The sequence below is a fragment of the Mytilus trossulus genome, chromosome 1, assembly GCF_036588685.1.
Source record: "Mytilus trossulus isolate FHL-02 chromosome 1, PNRI_Mtr1.1.1.hap1, whole genome shotgun sequence".
Classification (NCBI taxonomy): Eukaryota; Metazoa; Mollusca; class Bivalvia; order Mytilida; family Mytilidae; genus Mytilus; species Mytilus trossulus.
Genome location: NC_086373.1, coordinates 35,429,272 through 35,452,320, shown reverse-complemented (window position 1 = coordinate 35,452,320; position 23,049 = coordinate 35,429,272). Strand labels below are relative to the sequence as shown.

Below are 23,049 nucleotides of genomic sequence, written 5' to 3'. Positions count from 1 at the left end.
CAACAACGGGTTGTCCGAGTGTCTGACAATTTCAGGGACTTGATAAACAATTTCACCCCATGTTACATTTGCTCTAAATGCTTTCAAATTGGTTTCAGAGATATAAGACAAAATCTACATTTTACATCATGTTCTACTTTTAGCCATGGCGACCATCTTGATTGTTTTGCCGGGTCATCGGACACATTTTTTTTAAACTAGATACCCCAATGATGTTTGTTGCCAAGTTTTGTTAAATTTGGTCAAGTAGTTTCAGAGGAGAATATTTTTGTAAAAGATGACGAACGATAGACGACAAACGCCAAGTGATTTTTACAACTACGTTTAATGATTACCTTACATAATAAGTTTAAAAGTTACGATAATTATTTGTTAACATAGATTTTACTTAATGTAAGTGCTTTAGAAACAACTTCGTCGTCAAATTAGGATGTGATATCCTGTTTTAATATAAAATGGAACAGTCAAACTTCCACATCATTCTTTGTATCTATGAAAGAATTTATTTAAGGTTTTGATCAATTTGCAACTTTCGACAGGTGAATAGATAACAGGTGGAATATAAGCATCATAAAAAGGGATTAAAGAAACAACTAGTTCCAAACAGAGAAATATACAATTTGGCACACATAAAAGTCTTGAAATGAATTTTCCGTGTTAACTGAAGTATCTAAATCAAGAAAAGGACAAGTATTTATGTTCATTTTTGAGTCAATTTAAAGACAGTTCCTTTTTGATAAATTTCAGTACAAAATTGGCCATTGATTTTTATAACTGTGATTCGTTTATTTTCGTAAAAGGTTTGTTATTTAAGAGGTCCATAGGAATACCTTTAACCTGTTAATGAACTTTATTGCCGAAACGTACATAGATGATGTCAAGACGAAATGTAAATCGTTAATCATCTCATCAAAGTTCCAATTGGTATATCTTGGATATTTCCCTTTTTATTAGCGGGTGATGCTTAATATAAGTTGCAGCAAATAAATCTGTTACCAGATTTATCAAAGGGTGACTTTGTGAATAGATCGAAAAGTCATGACTGTCAACTTCACAGAACTGACCAACGAAAAACATGCAGAGTTTTCGGGACTTCAATGATAATGATTTCAGTGTATTTCATTTGCTTTATTACATAAATTGGGTTATTTAATAAAAGTAGGGGAACTAGTTCACATCACAAAAAATATAACTAGTAGTAGAATATTTACTAGAGGCTTAGATGCATCGAAATCTGTACGGATTCATGCGCAGTTTAGAGAGCCAATACATATTTTGGACTTTAAAATTTTTAAAGGAGGTCTTAAGCTAGGTTGTAGTAGTGTTATAATTCTTTACTATTTGACAACTTGAAAGCCAGCATTATATGTACAAATAAGACAAAAACTAAAATATATTCAAAAGACAGTATTGCAAACAAGAACATGTTCAAATAAGACAAAAACTCATTTTTGATTTAAAAGTATCATTTAAAAACAGCCGAGTATATAGGAAAAACACTCATATTTCAACAAATTACTAAATTAAAAAAGGTGCACACTATATACAAATACCACAAACCAATCTCAAATTTAATTTAAAGACTATCATTTAGGGTTTGCCCAAAATGTTCAATAAAATAAAAACTCATATCAATCTAAAGACTATCATATAAAACCAGCACAATATAAGCAAATTCAATATGAAAATTTTGTTATGTGTTGTATAAAACATCATGAGAAGTACAAATTAAAAAGCCAAAAAAAAAAAAAAAAAAAACATTTTTACCAATTTAACAAAATGGCTGCTATAATAATCTGTGTGCAACTTATATAAATTTATAATGAGAATAGAAAATATGATAGATTTACATACTGGAGATGTTTAGATATGATTAAAGCTGTACATTTTCTCCTCAACAACATTTATGTACTTTTCAGCAATACATAATATGTATTGACATGTTGTACGTATTCCTATGGGCACCAATTACGTCCCTTGAATAGCAGACTTGTTCATGTATTGTTATGCATCACTATATATTTATGATAAAATTCAGAAACGATCAATCTTAATTCCATTCAGTTTATATTAATGTGGACCTTATGGCTAAAATAGTTCTGTCTACATTTCAATGTTTGTTCTGGGTACAGAGAAACATGTGCATCCATAGTTTTCGAAGAAATAACATACCCTAGATCAATAAATTTCAAATGCATTTGATGTCTTAGAAAACTTTCTTTCGATCCTACAAATGATGCCAAATAAAACAAAAATGAAAGAGAGGTTTTGGAATTTATCCATACCTAAATAGAGGGACAATAGATATTTAACAACAATAGATGAGTTTAACTGTGTCACAGAGTGGAACATGATAAGTAAAACTCAAGTACGTGTTGGTACATTTCATCACCTTCTGTAGGGACCAAAATTGTGCACAGCAAAATCTGTTTAAGGTTTTAAATTTTTTGTAACATAAAATGCATTCGAATATATTGGTATAGAGAAAATGCTACGCCTTTAAAAATTTTTGAATGCACACAAAGTAAATTAACGTGTATAAACACAGTCATTTAACCCACAAAATCCGAATAAACAAATACAACATTTGCAGTTATCTTAAAGATATTTTTCGTTGAATAACCTCAAAAATCAAATATAAACAGGACAAAATCCTAGATTCAAATATTTTAATTTCATACCGGAAATCATTACAAAAATTTTACAAAAATATACGAAAATTTACGTTTCCAATTGTTCATTTTCCTCTTATTGTTTGACAGTGATTTTCCATTTTAAAGTGTTTATCACAAGCCCAGAAGTCTGCACTTCTGTGTTGACTAGAGTTATCATTGATATGTTTATAAATATAAATTAATCGTTAACAAAACTTTGAATTTTTGAAATACTAAGGCTTTTCTACCTCAGGAATAGATTACCTTAGCTGTATTTGGCTAAACTTTTAGGAATGTTTGGTCCTCAATACTCTTCAACTTCATTTGGCCTTTTAAATTTGTTTTTTTTTTCGAGCGTCAATTAGGAGATAACTGTATTGTATTTTAAGCTCCGACGGCATCAATTATGGATTTGATGGTCGCAAATTAAGTTTACTGGCGACGCGTTAGCGGAGACAGTAAACGAGTATGTGCGACCATCAAATCCCCAATTGATGCCGTCGGAGCTTAAAATACAATATTGTTATCTCCATTCTAATGAAACAGACAGAAAACCACGTTAAAGCATGCATTTAAAATCTGTCATATGCCGTCTACGAGTGCACGTACGTCCCATAGCATCAATTGTCAATTGATGCCATGTAAATAAGTGACGTTATCCATCAAAATGAACGTTACAAACGATGTTGCATTAGAATGGTGGTTCTTTGGTGGAAGAGATGCGCGTCTGGCGTGAATATGAGATTGTTATCCTGGTGTCTATGATGAGTATATTCACAGAAAATTTCGAAATTTAAGCATTTCATTAACTGAATGAATTTTCAGACTATTTATAAATGCTTATCCTTGGCAGGCTGATATAAACTGACCATAAATACTTATAGAAGACATTTCATAAAATCTGAAACACAGGAATACTCCACCGACACTTTGACAGTGAAGTATGGTTGAAACAAGCAATCTATAGAATAAAAAAAAATATTTAAACAAAAGGGTTACATATGACCAAAGTTAATGCTACCAAAATAAAATGGATTTGTTTGTTAGACTACTACTAGTATACGAGCATTTTGTGTTTCTTTTAAGTGAGACTATGTGTAACATTGTTTCTGACTACGTATTTTAGAACTTTATGATCTCTTTGTCATGATGACAAAAACAAATAGTCCACAGGAGATTGTTTTGACCTATAACAAAAAATTTAAAACGAATTTTTTGAACAGCTTGATTCAAAACAAACGTGCGTTATCAAAAAGCCGAGAAAAAGAAGGATGTTTTGATCCCCGAGAATATCACACGCCCAGTAGTCTACATTTCGGTGTTGAAATGAATATCAATAATGTGGTAATTTTTATAAATTTCCTGCTTACAAAACATTAAATTTTACAGAAAACTAAGGATTTTCTTATCCCAGGCATAGATTACCTTAGCCGTATTTGGCACCACTATTTGGAATTTTGGATCCTCAATGCTTTTCAACTTTGTACTTGTTTGGCTTTATAAATATTTTGATATGATCTTCACTGATGAGTCTTCTGTAGACGAAACGCGCGTCTGGCGTACTAAATTATAATCCGGTACCTTTGAAAACTATTTGATTGACCGATTGTTAACTGATTGCTGTTAATTTACGTTCAGTAGCAAAAAAAAACCAAATTGATAACAAATCAAACAGATAAATTCCCCAATGGATTAACCAGATACGGGATAGAAATTTCGGTTGCGGATATACATTTGGATAGGAACAGTAATATGCCTTTCAACAGGCCAACTACAGAACGGAAAAAAAGTTCTTAACCTGCAGAGAGTATGCACGAGGCATCATGTTTAATGTACTCATTCAGAAAAAAAATGCTATGTTTACCATTCTGCACATTTCGTGCGGTTATGCCTGTGTCTGTAGTGATGTAATAGATTTTGGGTAAATTATTGAGCTACCAGAAATTACTCTAAACCCCGCCATACTGATTTTTTTCCAACAATACAATGATTTGGCTTGGAATTTTGAAAGTTTGGCTGTACCTGTAGAAAACATATAAAACGGATTATCATATACTTAGACTAAATAACATATGATTTTTACTGTATGATAATATCATTAAATCAACGTAAATTCCATATTTTTCGAATTGGTGCTTAGCGGGCTGATATGAAAAGTTTATCACATGCTTCGAGTGTTATCACATGCCTTTCCGTAACGTTATCGCATGGTATTCCGGTGATGCTCGGCAAATTCCGGAAAATATACCTCAATGCTACATTTTCACTAAAAAACTTACAAAGTAGTGTACAATCTCAATTTTATTAACGAAACAATTATTTGGATACTGGAAAGTATATTTTGTAAAATAATAAATAAAAAAAAAATAAAAAAATCAAATTATTAAATAAATGCGTTTTTTAAAAGTTTCAAACATAATTTAGAAAGTTACGTTAAAAAGTTCACTTTTTCAAACAGTGTTCATTATGTATATTTTTGAATAATTTCTTTTGTCGTTTCGTCCATATTAAAATGGTTTTTTTTCTGTTGAGGCATCTGATAGAAAGATTTCATATCGAATGTACTAAATTTGGAGTCCGACGTCCGTGAACTTTTCACTCTTTGAGCTTCTATTTGGGAACCACGTAAAATGATCAATATATGAATCTGTGATTTTTCTCCATTGTTGAAGCATATCATAAAAATATCATAACATGTTATTTTTCATATCGCGTGTATTATCAGCCCTCGGTCAATATCAGCCCTCGAGCCATGCGGCTCTTTGGCTGATATTGAACCTAGGGCTGATAATACATGCGATATGAAAAATGCCATGTAATAATCTGATAATATCGAATCCTAATTTGAAGGTGATGTTGGTTATCATTCAAAAACGTCACCGTATGGAAAATTAAATAATAAAATGCATACCATTGAAAGATTATCATTTTTAAGTAGCACAATATGAACAAACAACACAAAAACTCAAAGGAGTAGGTTCAGTAAGACCCCTTTTCGCCCAAAAATATAGCAGTTTTAGAAAATTGTGAAGATGTAATCGTTAAGCTATATTTTGGAAAGTAAAATGCTTCTGCTACATAAATATGAGCTGTTTTTGACAATACAATGCACAAATATCGCGTTCAAGCATCATTAAGTCATGCTGAATTATTGAAATTTTCAAAATTTTAGCATTTTGGTTAATTTCTAGACGGTGTCCGTCTAAAATGAAAGTGGCCGCATTCGTAATCATTCATAATATTGAAATGTTAGTTGTATTTGATGATAATACAAAATATATATAAAGCTTGAGGATGAACACGGGTGTGACCACGTTAATTTTTGACAAAAACCATCTGAAAAGTGACGTTTTTTGGCGTATTTGATATTTTTTTCATATTTAAGCTTGAATCAGAGCGTTTCTAATGATTAAATCAGTTAAAATCTTTCACATAAACTAATCGAATCATTTGAAATAGACACTTACGTGTTTAAAAAGTGTCTAAAACCTTTCGTTAGATGAACCTGAAATTTGAGGCCAAAATCGGCCATTTCCGGAACTACTCCTTTAATCCACAGACTATGCGCGTATATGTACAACAACAACAACATTGAAAATGGAGTAGAAACCTGTTATTTTAATAAAAGAGGCCGGATGAGGCGAAAGATACCAGAGGGCCTTCCACTCCTCGTTAGGCGAAAAAAATGACATCATCATTGCTAAAAAAGAAAAAGACAAACAAAAATAGTAAACAAAACACAACATAGAAACTAAAGACTAAACAAAAATGGGGGATGCTCTCAGGTGCTCCAGAAGAGAAAAAAAACCAGATACATATGGCACTCGTCGTTTTGCCAGTACAAACCTGGTAATGAGTCTTATACAATAGGTCACATCCGGAAATTGTAGTTACGACATAAGGAACATGTATCCGATATTCCAGGGCTCGTATTTCCTTAACAGAGGGTTGCTGCTCAATCGAAAGCTATTATAAACTAACTGTTTATCCAAACATTTATTTTTTATAAATCAACTTGTTTCACCAAACATTTAGAGTACGTCGTCTTTTTGCCTTTTGTGTTTTGTTGATACATATGACGTGCATGGCTCTGTACTTATACATCACGTCAGTATGTAATTGTGCAATTGTTAATATTTTGAATTCTTGTCTTTCATTTTTGCTTATATGCTGTGTCCATTATGCCTTTTTGTTTCATATTTGTTTGATTTTATAGTGATTAAGATTATAGCACAAAGAATGCTGTATACCCCTATTTTTGACATTTTTACCAATAATGTCTGTTTGTTTTGTTCACACATCATTGTCAATATAATAAAATTTGATGCGACTGTAATATAAGTGAGAGGTTTAGCTAGCTATAAAACCTGGGAAAATCCACCAATTTTTACATAGGATAATGCCTGTACCAAGTCATGAAAATGACAGTTGTTATTTATTTGTTTGATGTGTTCGAAATTTGATTTTGCGATTTGATAAGGGTCTTCCCATTTTGAATTTTTCCACGGAGTTCAGATTTTTTGTGATTTTACTTTTTACCTATCTGTAACGGGCAAAACATTTTGGAATTTCGTATCCTCAATACTCAGAAATTGCATATCGCGTGTATTATCAGCCCTCGGTCAATATCAGCCCTCGAGCCATGCGGCTCTTTGGCTGATATTGAACCTAGGGCTGATAATACATGCGATATGAAAAATGCCATGTAATAATCTGATAATATCGAATCCTAATTTGAAGGTGATGTTGGTTATCATTCAAATACGTCACCGTATGGAAAAGTAAATAATAAAATGCATTGCACAAGTCATGTCTTCTTTGACTATTAATGACGTTAAAATACTAAATCCCTGTGATGTGTTTTAGTCGATTTTAGTCTCTGATGCATGATTTTTTACTATTAATTGGTTTTGGCTTTTAACTAGCTGTCAGTAACTGCGAGTACTCTCAAATCGTATTTTCTTGTTAATTCGACCTGTTGATACTGTTTATAATGCTTTTTTGTCATTTTTTATTCATATGGATCTTGGCTGTATACCAGCTTTGATTATTTGTAATATCTTCAATTTTTCACTTATTCTTACAACATTTGTATAAACTTCAAGATTATAAAAAAACGGTTTTTTTTCTAAAGTGAACATTGATTGGTTAAATATTTCTCAGTGTGTTTGAATTTGTTTGATAGCCTTTTGGTCATGACTGTTTGTCTCTAATGTTTAATTAACTGTGCATTTGTATTCAGATATCGCAGATCAAATTTATTCGTTCTTTGTGTAATCATACGTTTTTTGATTGAGTTAAGTCTGCTAATTGATAGTTTATCGTATGTTTTTATATGTTGTGATGTTATGCTATTGTTTCAGAAAAAGGGAGAAGGTTTGGGCCCATTAAAACGTTTAATCCCGCTGCAAATGTTTGCACCTGTCCTAAGTCAGGAATCTGATGTACAGTAGTTGTCGTTTGTTTATGTAATATATACGTGTTTCTCGTTTCTCGTTTTGTTTATATAGATTAGACCGTTGGTTTTCCCGTTTGAATGGTTTTACACTAGTAATTTTGGGGCCTTTATAGCTTGTTGTTCGGTGTGAGCCAAGGCTCCGTGTTGAAGGTCGTACTTTAACCTATAATGGTTTAATTTTTAAATTGTTTTTTGGATGGAGAGTTGTCTCATTGGCACTCACACCACATCTTCCTATATCTATATACCATTGAAAGATTATCATTTTTAAGTAGCACAATATGAACAAACAACACAAAAACTCAAAGGAGTAGGTTCAGTAAGACCCCTTTTCGCCCAAAAATATAGCAGTTTTAGAAAATTGTGAAGATGTAATCGTTAAGCTATATTTTGGAAAGTAAAATGCTTCTGCTACATAAATATGAGCTGTTTTTGACAATACAATGCACAAATATCGCGTTCAAGCATCATTAAGTCATGCTGAATTATTGAAATCTTCAAAATTTTAGCATTTTGGTTAATTTCTAGACGGTGTCCGTCTAAAATGAAAGTGGCCGCATTCGTAATCATTCATAATATTGAAATGTTAGTTGTATTTGATGATAATACAAAATATATATAAAGCTTGAGGATGAACACGGGTGTGACCACGTTAATTTTTGACAAAAACCATCTGAAAAGTGACGTTTTTTGGCGTATTTGATAATTTTTTCATATTTAAGCTTGAATCAGAGCGTTTCTAATGATTAAATCAGTTAAAATCTTTCACATAAACTAATCGAATCATTTGAAATAGACACTTACGTGTTTAAAAAGTGTCTAAAACCTTTCGTTAGATGAACCTGAAATTTGAGGCCAAAATCGGCCATTTCCGGAACTACTCCTTTAATCCACAGACTATGCGCGTATATGTACAACAACAACAACATTGAAAATGGAGTAGAAACCTGTTATTTTAATAAAAGAGGCCGGATGAGGCGAAAGATACCAGAGGGCCATCCACTCCTCGTAAGTCGAAAAAAATGACATCGACATTGCTAAAAAAGAAAAAGACAAACAAAAATAGTAAACAAAACACAACATAGAAACTAAAGACTAAACAAAAATGGGGATGCTCTCAGGTGCTCCAGAAGAGAAAAAAAAACAGATACATATGGCACTCGTCGTTTTGCCAGTACAAACCTGGTAATGAGTCTTATACAATAGGTCACATCCGGAAATTGTAGTTACGACATACGGAACATGTATCCGATATTCCAGGGCTCGTATTTCCTTAACAGAGGGTTGCTGCTCAATCGAAAGCTATTATAAACTAACTGTTTATCCAAACATTTTTTTTTATAAATCAACTTGTTTCACCAAACATTTAGAGTACGTCGTCTTTTTGCCTTTTTGTGTTTTGTTGATACATATGACGTGCATGGCTCTGTACTTATACATCACGTCAGTATGTAATTGTGCAATTGTTAATATTTTGAATTCTTGTCTTTCATTTTTGCTTATATGCTGTGTCCATTATGCCTTTTTGTTTCATATTTGTTTGATTTTATAGTGATTAAGATTATAGCACAAAGAATGCTGTATACCCCTATTTTTGACATTTTTACCAATAATGTCTGTTTGTTTTGTTCACACATCATTGTCAATATAATAAAATTTGATGCGACTGTAACACAAGTGAGAGGTTTAGCTAGCTATAAAACCTGGGAAAATCCACCAATTTTTACATAGGATAATGCCTGTACCAAGTCATGAAAATGACAGTTGTTATTTATTTGTTTGATGTGTTCGAAATTTGATTTTGCGATTCGATAAGGGTCTTCCCATTTTGAATTTTTCCACGGAGTTCAGATTTTTTGTGATTTTACTTTTTACCTATCTGTAACGGGCAAAACATTTTGGAATTTCGTATCCTCAATACTCAGAAAATTGTTTGATCGTCACAAAGACGAAACAATCGTATAAAATGTAAATCCTAGTATCTTTGATGGGTCTATTTACACATACGCATCACAATGAATCAAAGTTATAACAATCAATAGAAAGGAACATAAGAAACGATCCTGGTAAACTTATCGATCCTTTAAATAAACTTATTCAAAAAGGGTACCAGTTATACACTGTAATCAAATCCTTGAATACTGTTTTTATTGGTATTAATGTTGACTTGTGTATCAATGAATTAAAAGCAAACTATTAATTTAAATATTATTGGTATATACATATTTACGTTCATTGATCTACAATCTGTAGATACCTGTATCATTGCATCGCACTAGGGTATGTTTATCTCGGACTGTTTATGAGTGACGTATTTACACTAAATCCATTGGATATTGCTTGTGTACTGATTGGTGATTTAGTCTTAGATGCATTTTTTTTTTTCATTAGTTGTTAGTGGCTTTGAACTTGCTCTCAGTAACTGCAAGTTCTGTCTGATCAGATCTTAGTGTCTTTTTGTTGTTGGAATAGACACTTTCCCGGCCACGTCCACTGTAAGATGTATTTTTTATAAGTTCATATGACAAAAATTGTCAATTGACCCCTTTAAAAATCCTTTAAGGACAATTTGTTTATCATGTTTTCTAATTTTTAAAAAATCTTCTCCTCTGAAACAACTGAACCAATTCCAACCAAACTTAACTGAATGATTATAAGGGTATCTGGAACAAAATTTGTATTTTATTTTCTGTTTTGTTAAAAAACATGGCCGGTATAGCTAAACATTGAATGTAGTGGTAAAAAGCAAATTTTGGCTTATATCTCAAAAACCAAAGCATTAAGAGCTAATCTGATGAGAGGTGAAAATGTTTAATAGGGCAAGCTCTGTCAGCCCTGAAATTTTCAAATGAATCTAACAACCAATTGTAGGATTGCTGCCACTTTTTTTAGTTATTATCTTGAATTTTATTAATGATAAAGATAAACTGTTAACAGCCATAGTGGCTATATTTCTTGACATACAAACGATACAAGAAAATAAAATTTATACTAGATACTCTGAAACTCATTCAGCCCAAGTTTCAAAGGAGCGGTCGTATAAAGCTGGACCCTGCGGAGCATTTGGTTTAAATAATTACAGGTGAGAGATTCAGGCTCTTGTGAGCCTCTTGCTTATATGGTAATCAGTGCATGAAGTAAATTTATTTGTATTGATCAATTTTTCTTAAATTACAGATGTTATGACAAGATTAATTGGATTATTTGGAATTTCAATTGGTTTACAGGACAGGAAACATCATAGGGGAAGGGGAAATTAACATCTATCTATCAAAACTTGAATACTCAAGGAGTATGCAGAAAAAGTCATAACTTCTTAAATTATAGAGACTCAAAGGAGCATGAATGGCTGATCAGACACATTTGAATAATATCAATTCATTGCCATATAAAGACTGCTTCAAAGTTTTCAACAAAAAAAGGAAATACTAGTTAAACCAAATGCTCCGCAGGGTTCAGCTTTATACGACCGCAGAGTTCGAAAACTGAACGGTTGGGGAAGTATGGACCCAGCCTTCAAGCTGGATAGAGCTCTGAATTTGGATTGTGATTAAAAAGTTGACACAGCATAGGTTTCTGACACAGAATGAATGTGGTCTAATGAACTTAAAAAATTGTGTTTGCCTTTGAGCAATTCACTATGCTGTTGAATATAAATCCTCTCAAAAAAATGTTTGAAGAAATTTTCTTTTTACTTGAAATGGGAAAAATTGACCCCCCCCCCCCCCCCCCCTTTCCCTTATTCGAAAACTGATCTCAATTCAAATTTCTAATGTAGTTTGCAACAATAACTGCTCATTTAAATACATCATAAAATATTAAAAGGTAAAAAAAAGTGCTTGTTATCACTGAATGATAAAGATTGTTTTAATTTATCAGTTGGTAGTAAAAGTGAAAATACATTGTATAATGTATAAAACAATGATTTTTGCTGATTCAACTACTATTCGGAACAAGGAAAGATAACGCCAATTGAAAAATTCTTGCTATTGCACAATATTGTGCAATTATATATTTCTTACTATTGCGCAATACTGTGCAATTGAAAATACTTGCTATTGCACAATACTGTGCAATTGAAGATTTCTTGCTAATGAACAATACTGTGCAATTGAAAATTTCTTGCTATTGCACAATACTGTACAATTAAAGATTTCTTGCTATTGCTGAATACTTAATATAATTATTTTTAATCCTGATTTGGACCAATTTAAAAACGGGACCAATAATTAAAAATCTACATACACAGTTAGATTCGGCATATCAAAGAACCCCAATTATTCAATTTTTAATGAAATCAAACAAAGTTTAGTTTTGGACCCAAACTCCAGAACTCCCAAAATCAATCCCAACCTTCCTTTTATTTACTTATACTAAAGTTGTGGTACGAAAACCAAGAAAAATGCTTATTTGGGCCCCTTTTTCCTAAACTGATGGGATCTCAACTCCAAAAATCATTCCCAATCTTCCTTTTGTGTTCATTAACCTTGTGTTTAAATTTCATAGATTTCTATTCACTTATACTAAAGTTATTGTGCAAAAACAAAGAATAATGCTTATTTGGGCCCTTTTTTTGCCACCAATTCCTAAACAGTTAGAACCAAAACTCCCAAAATCAATCCCAACCTGCCTTTTGTGGTCATATACCTTCTGTCAAAATTTCATAGATTTCTATTTACGGAAACTTAAGTTATAGTGCGAAAACCAAGAAAATGCTTATTTGGGCCCTTTTTGGCCCCTAATTCCTAAACTGCTGGGACCAAAACTTACAAAATCAATCCCAACCTTCTTTTTATGGTCAGTAACCTTGTGTTATAATTTCATAGATTTCCATTTACTTAATCTAAAGTTATAGTGCGAAAAACAAAAGTATTCGGACGACGACGACGCCAATGTGATACCAATATACGACCAAAAAATTCAAATTTTTGCGGTCGAATAATTACTCCTAAAGGGGTCAATTAACCATTTTGGTCCTGTTGACTTTGTAAATCTTACTTTGCTGAAAATTATTGCAGTTTACAGTTTATCTCTATCTATAATAATATTCAAGATAATAACCAAAAACAGCAAAATTTCCTTAAAATTACCAATTCAGAAGCAGCAACCTAGTTGTCCAATTCATCTGAAAATTTCAGGCCAGATAGAACTTGAACTATTGAAGTTTTACCCCCTGTCAGATTTGCTCTAAATGCTTCGGTTTTTGATTTATAAAAACTGCATTTTATCCCAATGCTTTACTTTAGCAATGGTGGCCATCTTGGTTGGTTGGCCAGGTCACTGGACACAATTTTTAAACTAGATACCCCAATAATGATTGTGGCTAACTTTGATTTTATTTGGCACAGTAGTTTCAGAGAAGATTTTTGTCTTAGTAGTGATGAGACCAGGTGAGCTAAAAAATAAATGGGGAATGTGCATATAACGTTATAAAGGGACATAACTCAAGAACTGTGAAAGGGAAGCTGCCAAAATTTGAACTAAAACGGAGTTCAGAGGTAATAAGCATTATATACACATTTTATTAAATTTAGTTTAGACAAACTTAAGTTAGAACAGAAACTAAAAAATTTATTGTCTTGACACTACAAAAATGCTTGTTTTTGGCCCCATATAACCCTTAAAATATATCCCAGCCTTCTACTTATGGTATTAAACATTGTGGCACAATTTCAGAACAATTGAAATACTTATACACAACTTCTTGTCCCGACACTAGATAAATGCTTGTTTGTGCCACTTATTCCTAAACATTTGGGGTCATAACCCGAAAAATCATTGAATAGACAAATATGTATCTAGTGCTAGAAATATGCACTAAACACTTATCTTTATCAAACAAAGCATAACTCATGCTATTGTGAGGGATGGAGGTTAGATGGCCGTTAATCGACCAGCAGCAAATTATACGCATATTCAGGACAGGAACATGAACAGTCACTGGTATTTAGTATTAGATAGACATGTTGAGACCAACATTTTAAGCAGGTAGTTCCAAAAGTAACCAGTCTGCACCAAAAACTTTTTAACTCCTAGTCTGACAACCAATACTCCAACCTTTTTTTTTATTGATCCCAACAAAGTTTTGCAATAACTTATTAGTCCATGGAAAATACATTGTCATCATAAAGACAAATATGAAGTAAGACTACTAAGATCAGAAAAGGACATCCGTCAAGTCATTGGACTAAAACAGACAAATATCTTAGAATAAAAGTAGCAATTGGAATACCTTTTGATCAGTAATTATATCAATCAATGTGTTATTTTTCTATCATGACATTAATAATTTGGAAGAAAAGCAACAAAATCAACTTTGTTCTTTTTTTTTTAATATGTATTGTATGATTAATGTATAAAACTACATGTACATCACAACATAATATCAAAATTTAAAAAAAGAGAGTATATTTAATACATTAAATAGATAAATTATGCCAAAAATTCCAAAAAAAGTAGAATGATTTTATTGTGATGACAAAAATGATCTTAAAAAGTATTTGTTGACTGACAAACAGAATGCATATTATTAGCATTTTCAACCCGAGATGATACTGATACTCATATCCTTAGTACAATTCTCTTTGCATAATAATGCCATACATATAAAATACAATAACTGACAGAATATTTAAATTTCAATGTTGTTTAACCGAGAATAGCAAAGATTTGATTGCACAAACATTGAACATGTCCATTAAAATCCAAAATTTTGTATAAAAATCACTACGCTTAAAGACTACATATAAAAAATCTTCATCTGTTGATTTGGTCTATTTGAAATCGATCAGTTCTACATCAAACTTCAGTACAGCATTTGGAGGTATAGTGGAATCAGTTAAGGAAAAATTGAAAAAGGTATCATCTATTAAGTACTGTCCATAATGACTTAGACATATAATATGCATAATGATAAAGCAAAACATCTGTTTATGCAACTGACCCTGAAAAAATCACTTCAAGCCTTCCTTCCACAACTATCCCGTAGAGTTGACAGACACTGTGTGTTGTTTATGATTGTTTAAACATAAACCTCTATGAGACACCTAAACTTTGTTTTCTATTATGGAATTTCTAATTGCTTTCTTCTTTACCGTAATAGGATATTAATTTTTGTGGGTTTTTTGGGGACAGCTGAACCTGTATGGTTTTACACTAGTCATTTCTGGGACCCTTTATAGCTTGATGTTTGGTGTGAGCCAAGGCTCTGTGTTGAAGACTGTACTTTGACCTATAATGCTTTACTTGACTTGGATGGAGAGTTGTCTCATTGGCACTCATACCAGATTTTCTTATATCTATTGTGATAAGTTATTTATAAAGGATATACTCCTGCAGCTCCTTTGTCTCCATAAGCATAATCAGGTGAACAAGTCAGAATGGCCTTCTCTCCTTTACTCATCTGCAAATATACAAGTACTTATGTCATGTTTAATTATGTCTTTCATTTTTATCAAGTTTTATCAACTGGTGGGTAATTTCACTCATCATGATGTTTTACAAAGAGAAAAACAGTAACACTTTTTTCTTCTTCTTTTTCTTAGGCAAAAGTTATTTATTTTGTTTGTTTATAGGTCTGCTGGCCAAATTTTTTTTAAATTTCAACAGAATTTTTTTTTTTAATCAAGTGTTTTATGTTTTTATTTTATACAGCTCGACTTTTTCAGTTTTTGTTTTAATTTTGCAACATGTGCAAGAGTATTATTTACCAGTAGCTTATTCATTTCAAAGTTTTAAATAGTCCAAAGAGGCATAACTGGACAAACATCTAAATTTTAGAAAAAAATTCAACTGCAAGTTCTTGTTTAAGAAGTTTTTATCCTCAGATGATATTTAAAAGTCTTTTTAGTTAACAGAAGTGCAAAACTTTAGAATCTAAAATAAAGGTAAAAGACTTAAACATGTCAAATGACTCTCAAGACTTGGTGACTTGCGACAATAAAATTGTATCATACAAACCTGAGCAACTCCTTCATCCCATCCTACAAATTTAAAAAGATAAAATTAGTCATTTTATTTCATAAACAAAAGCATCATCATTTATGTTTGTGATAGATGTTTAACAACCGGTCCTTTTTCATCCAGTAGATGTGCGACCTCTAATCGCTCTTTATTGTTTATGAAAAAATGATTTGCATTGTAGATTTGATTTTTGGTGTATAATAAAATTGAGAATGGAAATGGGGAATGTGTCAAAGAGACAACAACCCGACCAAATAAAAAACAACAGTAGAAGGTCACCAACAGGTCTTCAATGTAGCGAGAAATTCCCGCACCCGGAGGCGTCCTTCAGCTTAGGCTATTTCATGGCAGACAGTTTTTATTGACAGAGGAAGCTGGAGTGGCTGGAGAAAACCACTGACCTTCAATGGGAAAACTGATCATCCTAGTCAATTAAGACTGGAGTTGAGTGCACCTGCACGAGCGGGTTTCAAACTCAAAACCTCAGTGCAACTAGCGAGTGATTACAATAGTAACTACTTTAATAGACCACTTTAACCATTATTGTTAACAAGGATATTGTAAAGGTTTATTCCATTCCCAAGGGATCACAATTATCATTGTAAAATTATTGTAGATAACATTATAATGGCTTACCTCTGATAACTTGTCCTGTGCCAATTTTGAACTCAAATGGCTTTCCTCTATCTCGTGATGAATCGAATTTCTTGCCATTAGTCAGTGTTCCTGAAATATTCATGTTAAAGTTTTACATTTACATTTTTATGTACAGAACATAAATTAGACATGTGTACCTGTACATTTTAACATAAAATGTCCTTTCCCAGTAAAATATTCATAGGTCCTGAACATTTCACAATAACTCAATATCGAGTTAGATTTTCACTTTACATTTTAGTTGAAATAGTTTCTATCCATAATATATACATCTATAATGTAATAAAAACATTTCATATTCAGTAGAATATGTATGTATGTATGAAATAACAATATGCTACTTGGAGAGATAACCTAAAATACTATTCTTTTGAATAAAGACCTTTTGAAACAAAAAAGCGATTATCTCCCCTTCCTACAAAAATATTGCAATTTCAAATATTTTACTGAATATGAAATGTTTTTATTCACATAATGTGTGATTCTTATAAATATAGAATACTTTTCCAAAGAAAAACTCTATAAAAGGTTAGTTTTGACATTTTTATAGCAATTCAAAATAAAACAGTTCACCTTTAGTATGGTAATGGCTGTAATATAACTATACAGATTGATAGACTGATTTAGTAACTACATCAATACAGTGGAGTTACAGACTTATAGGATTGTAAGTATGATTTATTTTATCACCTTGCACTTTCACATTTTGACTGAACAATTTGTTCAAATTTCTGACCAGTTGAACAATTTGGTTTAATAAAACAAACTGCATTTGGGTCAAAATTTTGAATGAGTTGCAATTGGTGAATAGCAACACTAACAGTCAAGTCAATTGACAATGTTCTGATTCTGCTCTTCCTAAATGTTCTCTGTTATACTTGATAAATTCAGAGATAATCAGAGAATTTTACCTGTATAATGTACTTTTACTGTCTGTCCTTTCTTGGGGTAGTTTGTACCTGAAACAGAAAAAATAAATGATTTATTGTACATGTATATCATGTACATGTATTTGTTTATGATGATGGTTTGCAGGTGCTATGCAATGACGTACATGTAAAAGACAAAAAAAAGATAAACCTAGGTATAATCTTATGATATTTTTGCAAGGTAAATACCGGTAAATACCACTAGTCAATACCGGGAGTTGTATTATAATTTACCGCCCAACCTTGTATTTTTGCCATACTTTTTCACAAGAATCAAACATTTTTCATGATATCATAGATATCTATATATTTATTTAGGACCAAAACTAGAAATACTATAAGCATCTTCATCTAGCAATAAAATGCATACATCCTGCTCCCAAGGATTTAAAAACAGACAATTATTTAGAGGTTCATTAAGTGACAGACGATTAAGAGCGACAGAAACTGCAATTACAAATCTTTATCAACATTTGACATTTTCAATACCCTTTGCCAGAAATGGTAATATTTGTTTATCAATAACTAAATCTTGTTTGTAATTCTTCCTTGTTATTGTTAATATAACTTCCTCTCCCTATTGTACTACTTGATAATATACAACACATTGTGAGTTACACTATAATAGTAATTTATGAAATTGAGAAATGTATTACCTCTATACACATGTAGGTGTCAATTCACACCTACATGTGTATAGAGGTAATACATCATCATCAGTTAAAAGATCTTTAAAGCTTAAATGCAAGTTATTTCAATTTTTATGTTGAAATTTGCCACATTTCTATGTCTTACAGTTACAGTTCTTGATATTATTCTTCATAACATAGTTATCTGTAGCCATCTCACGATTATGAACTACTATTTTTAAATATTTTACATTGGAAAGAATATGTTTGATGGTTATTTTTTAAGTGATAAGGTCTTCTAGAGTTTAAGGGTGATTGTAATGGAACTGAAATTTCCTATATTTCCTATAGATTACAGAACTATATTACCAAAGGGAGATAATCTTGAAAGCAATAAGTTAGTACATCCCAGAAGCTCCAATAATTCACCAGTTAACACGTTAAAGAGCAACCCGTTCGAGAATCTCAATTCACAGCTCAAACATTTGATTTATACAAACACCAATAAAATATAAAGGAACCGGCTAGTCAAGGCCCACGTGCTCGAACAAAGTTTTTATACGTTGACACCTCATTATATGACTTGCATAATTCAAATTGGATATATTCACACATTAAATTTACCATCTCCAGGTGTTGTTACAGCAACCTCTACTCCCATTTTTGTACTGCTGTGCGGTCTTTTCGTCTAAAAAATGTCGCTGGTACAGTTAAGTGATTCGCTGGTATCCTATGCAGACCCCACGTGGTTTCTATTTGGATATAACGCAATAAAAAAACAATGTAACCAGGAACCAGTTTAGTATAAAATGAATAAATGGAAGAGTTCGTTTTTGCAGAGACATAGTATATCTATATGGCTCTAGTTTTTTTGTAATACTCTCATTTTCATTTCAGTGGCCGGTAAAATGATTTTATCTGTACGATACATTATTATATAAAAATGCCACCTGTTATTTATAAAGTTTTATAGTTTGATAATTAACATAATTAAAATGATATTGTAAATTAAATTATGAACCGGTTTCAGTTATCATGGTTTATATCTTGCATGTTTTATGACATGGAACAAAAGCGCCTATACCGTCACATCTTGTCAAGATGTTATACAACTTTAAGCAGGATCATGTATTTTATACTATCCCCAGTTTCACGATCAGGAACATTGGCACAGTTTCAATTGAAAAATCAATGTTGAATTACCTCCCCTCCAACTTTTCCATTGAAACACAATATAAAACCACTTCCCTTCTATCGTTCTGAGACATATCAATTAAAACTTTTGTTTTTTTCGACAATTTAGTCATAATAGAGAATGAGCCTTGAAAGGGTAGCGAAATTCGTTTGCGGTGCTTTTGTGCGTTATTTCATTCCACCGTGTATTTATTCCGGGTAACTGTTTTTCACGAGAGAATATTGGTTGTAAATAGTGTCAAAGTTGATCTTGATAGCGTTGTTTTTTATGTATTATACCGGTTTGTGTTTATTGTTTACATAAATCGAAGACTTTGAATAATTTTCAAGGAACCAGTTTAATAAATTATAATGGTTTTATGGTATTGTCCATGTAGTATTAAAATTCGTACAACTTTTAAAATGTGGGTTTTTGAAATGGACGAGAAGGAATATGAAACAATTCTCTAGTATTTTTAAAATTGCAAAAACATCCTGAAGATTGATGTGAAAATGAAAAAAAAGAAGACTGATAAGAGTGAAAAAAGACGTATAATATTTGTAATACAAGCGATGGAATGGATTACACAAAAAATGAGGGACAGGCAGTTTTAACGGATGCGAAGAAAGAAAGTGTGTTTCATATAAATAGTGCAATTTTTTATGGTACAAACTCACAAGTGTAATAATTTCTGGTTCGAAATCACTAGTGTAATTGGTTTCTGGTACGAAAGCACAAGTGTAATCATTCCTGGTACAACACACTAGTATAAACATTCCTTGGATGTACAAAAAAACCAACACTAGTTTACTTTTTTCATTTTTGACCTAATTCTAATGCCCCCCAAATGTACCAACCAATAAATATTTTTTAAATATTCCCCCTTCAAAAACTATCTTTAGACTATCTGATGAGTGGTGGATATTATACACTTGACCCGGATTTAAAACTTAGTGATATTTTGTTTGTGGATAAAAAGTACTAGGAATGTTTAGAAAATCCGAAAAAGTGGCCACAGTGCGTCACTTCCGGTAAATTTTGGCCGTTTTAGTGCTGTTTCCGGAAGGAGCGTTGCTTGGATTTTCTTAAAGTAAAAATAGTTGAAATCTACAGACACTATTATCTTTGTAATTATTTTTTGCATTTTGCATTCAATTGTTTCGAACTTTTAGATAAGAATTATTTGTTAATGGTATTTTAGTACCTCTCTAACCTCATTTTGCATATTAAATTTTAAAGAGGAATCTCTACCGAAAGAGTTGAAAGGGTTACTGAAAACAGGACTATGTCCTTTTCGTCCGTAAAATGTTCGGATTTATTCGGTTCATAACATTCAACTTTTTAAACTTATCATTGACGTCGAAAATATACTGGCAAAAACATGGCTTAAAAAAAGAAAAAGACAAACAAAAACAGATAAATAGAAAAAAAAAGAAACACAGTCGAGTTCTCAAAACACAACCGTGATAAGAAAACTAAAAACAGAGCAACACGAACCACACTAAAAACTTAAGGTGATGTCAGGTGCTCCGTAATTAAATGAGTATAACACTGTTTTCTTATATCTATAATTGACATCAGAAATGATGGAGATCTGAAACAATAAATCAATTAATAAATAACAATCGTAAGGATATTCCTCTATCCTCCCACAAGTCATTGATATGTCCATTTGAAATATAACGATGACTGATGAATAGTAGGTCTCTCTTTTGATCTAGTGTATGCACAAAGTGTTTATATGAAATGTATTGTTCAAACTAATGTTCGTAATCTTGGAGCCATAACGGTTCTTTTCTTTGACGACTGGAATGTCTGATTGGAGTTGAAGCTTCTTTAGGCGGCGAAGAATTAGTTTGTGTCAAACCCAACGGAGTGCTTTGTGAAATGGGCGTTTTCAGACCCTCTGTTGCTGTTGGCAGTCGCACGTTTGGTAGTTGTGAATGATTCAACGCAATATCTGTAGGGTGTGACTCATTTTGACAAGAGTCTCAATCCTCGTAATTCTGTTCATCTGGCGAAGTAGACAAGTCTTCAGTGAGTATGTTCTTTTCTGCACAGGGAGCACTTGAGAGCTTTTTTTTGCCCTTAGGAGATGATTCATGTAACTCTGGCTTTATTTGTTTTGCTATTAATTTCAAATCAGTGTCAATTGATATCTTTTGTGGGTATTTGTTCACTGGTTCGTATATCCAAATAAATTTTCTGTTTCGTAGGGAAACTCTACCCGATCCATCTACCCGTATTACATTATTGGTCAAATTGTCTTACTTCAATTACTTGTCCGGTTTTGTCCCATTTCAATGGATTCGCACCAATCTGTTTCTGGAGTCGGACATGGTCACCAATAGTTAATAGAGGTAGTTGTTTAGTGTGTTCGGAAAGTTTTTCTGCTACTTTCATGTGTCTATGCCTCAAAGACTCCTCGCGTTTTGATAAAGTGTCACGCCATGTGTCATGCGGTTTATAACGACCAGGAAGGATTGGAATGAAATTACGAATAGGGCGTCCAAATACACATATAGCTGGTGATAATCTTGTGTCTCTATCAGGTGTATTGCGATGTTGTAGGATTGCTCGTTGTAAAGAATCTGTTTCAAGTTCACCGTTTGGTCCAATGTTATCAGTGATTATGCGTTCGACTGTTTTTACGCCAACATCAGCTCTGCAATTGCTATGCGGAAAAGCAACCGATGAAAGGCGATGATGCACTCCCCACACTTTAAGGAATTGTCTTGTTGTAGAGGCAGTAAATTCTGGCTCTCCGTCTGAAGATAACTCATCGGGTAATCCGTAAGTAAAACATGTTCTTCGTAGACAGTCAATTAGACCTTGTGCACCATTATGGGCCCTCTCAATGATTGGACAGTTAGAATATCTGTCTACGACCACCAGGTAATTGACGCCTTTATAATGGAAGAAATCAGCGCACAAACATTGGAAAGGATAATCTGGGAACACAGGTCGTGTTGGTGGAGCACATGGTTGTGATGGTGCCATTCGATTGCATTGATAACACTCATTATGTAGAGTAGTGATATCTGGGGTTATTCCAGGCCAAAAGACAGACGAATCTGCCCTTGACATCATTGATGTTATACCTTGGTGTGCTGAGTGGAGTATTGTCAAGACATTTGTACGGAGTGCAGAATGAATTACGATGCGATCCTTATACATGACTACACCATCTACTGTGTAGAGGTCTTCTCGAAATTGGAAGAATTCACGAAGTTCAATAGGCATTTCATGACGGAACTCAGGCATTCCATTCTCAATTGTTTCTACCACTTTAATCATATCATCGTCACTGTTGGTAGCAACACGTACCATGTTCCAAGTGATTGATTGTAAGGTGTTTATTGACGAAGCTGCGGCAAGTTGAAGTTCTTCATCAGGAAATTTATCCTGTTGAACTTACTTTAAATAAAGCTAATACTAACAATGACCACTGCCCTTTCCTCGATCTTGATATCTATATCACTAACGGAAAGCTAAATACTAAAATTTATGATAAAAGAGATGAGTTTTCATTTCTTATTGTTAATTACCCATTTTTAGATGGTGACAACCCCTTGTCACCATCTTA

The 23,049-nt window shown here is 32.5% G+C and overlaps 1 protein-coding gene across 1 annotated transcript; it reads right to left on the bottom strand.

Moving 5' to 3' along the window:
• Positions 1–14,563: 14,563 nt before the first annotated feature.
• Positions 14,564–19,111, bottom strand: LOC134722801 (peptidyl-prolyl cis-trans isomerase Fkbp12-like). Its single transcript, XM_063586430.1, has 5 exons — positions 18,914–19,111; positions 17,643–17,690; positions 16,711–16,800; positions 16,072–16,094; positions 14,564–15,514 (listed from the first exon to the last, which is right to left on the bottom strand). The coding sequence occupies exons 1-5, from the start codon at positions 18,948–18,950 to the stop codon at positions 15,428–15,430; spliced, it is 285 nt and encodes a 94-aa protein (XP_063442500.1). The 5' UTR covers positions 18,951–19,111; the 3' UTR covers positions 14,564–15,427.
• Positions 19,112–23,049: the final 3,938 nt, after the last annotated feature.

What these genes read in the sequence shown, in the direction of transcription:
- LOC134722801 (XM_063586430.1), bottom strand. Translation starts at nt 18,950, where the DNA reads ATGGGAGTAGAGGTTGCTGTAACAACACCTGGAGATG. An exon ending in AGTAAAAGTACATTATACAG is followed by an intron (nt 16,801 to 17,642) that starts GTAAAATTCTCT and finishes TGAATATTTCAG; the next exon opens with GAACACTGACTAATGGCAAG. An exon ending in GGGATGAAGGAGTTGCTCAG is followed by an intron (nt 15,515 to 16,071) that starts GTTTGTATGATA and finishes GTATATTTGCAG; the next exon opens with ATGAGTAAAGGAGAGAAGGC.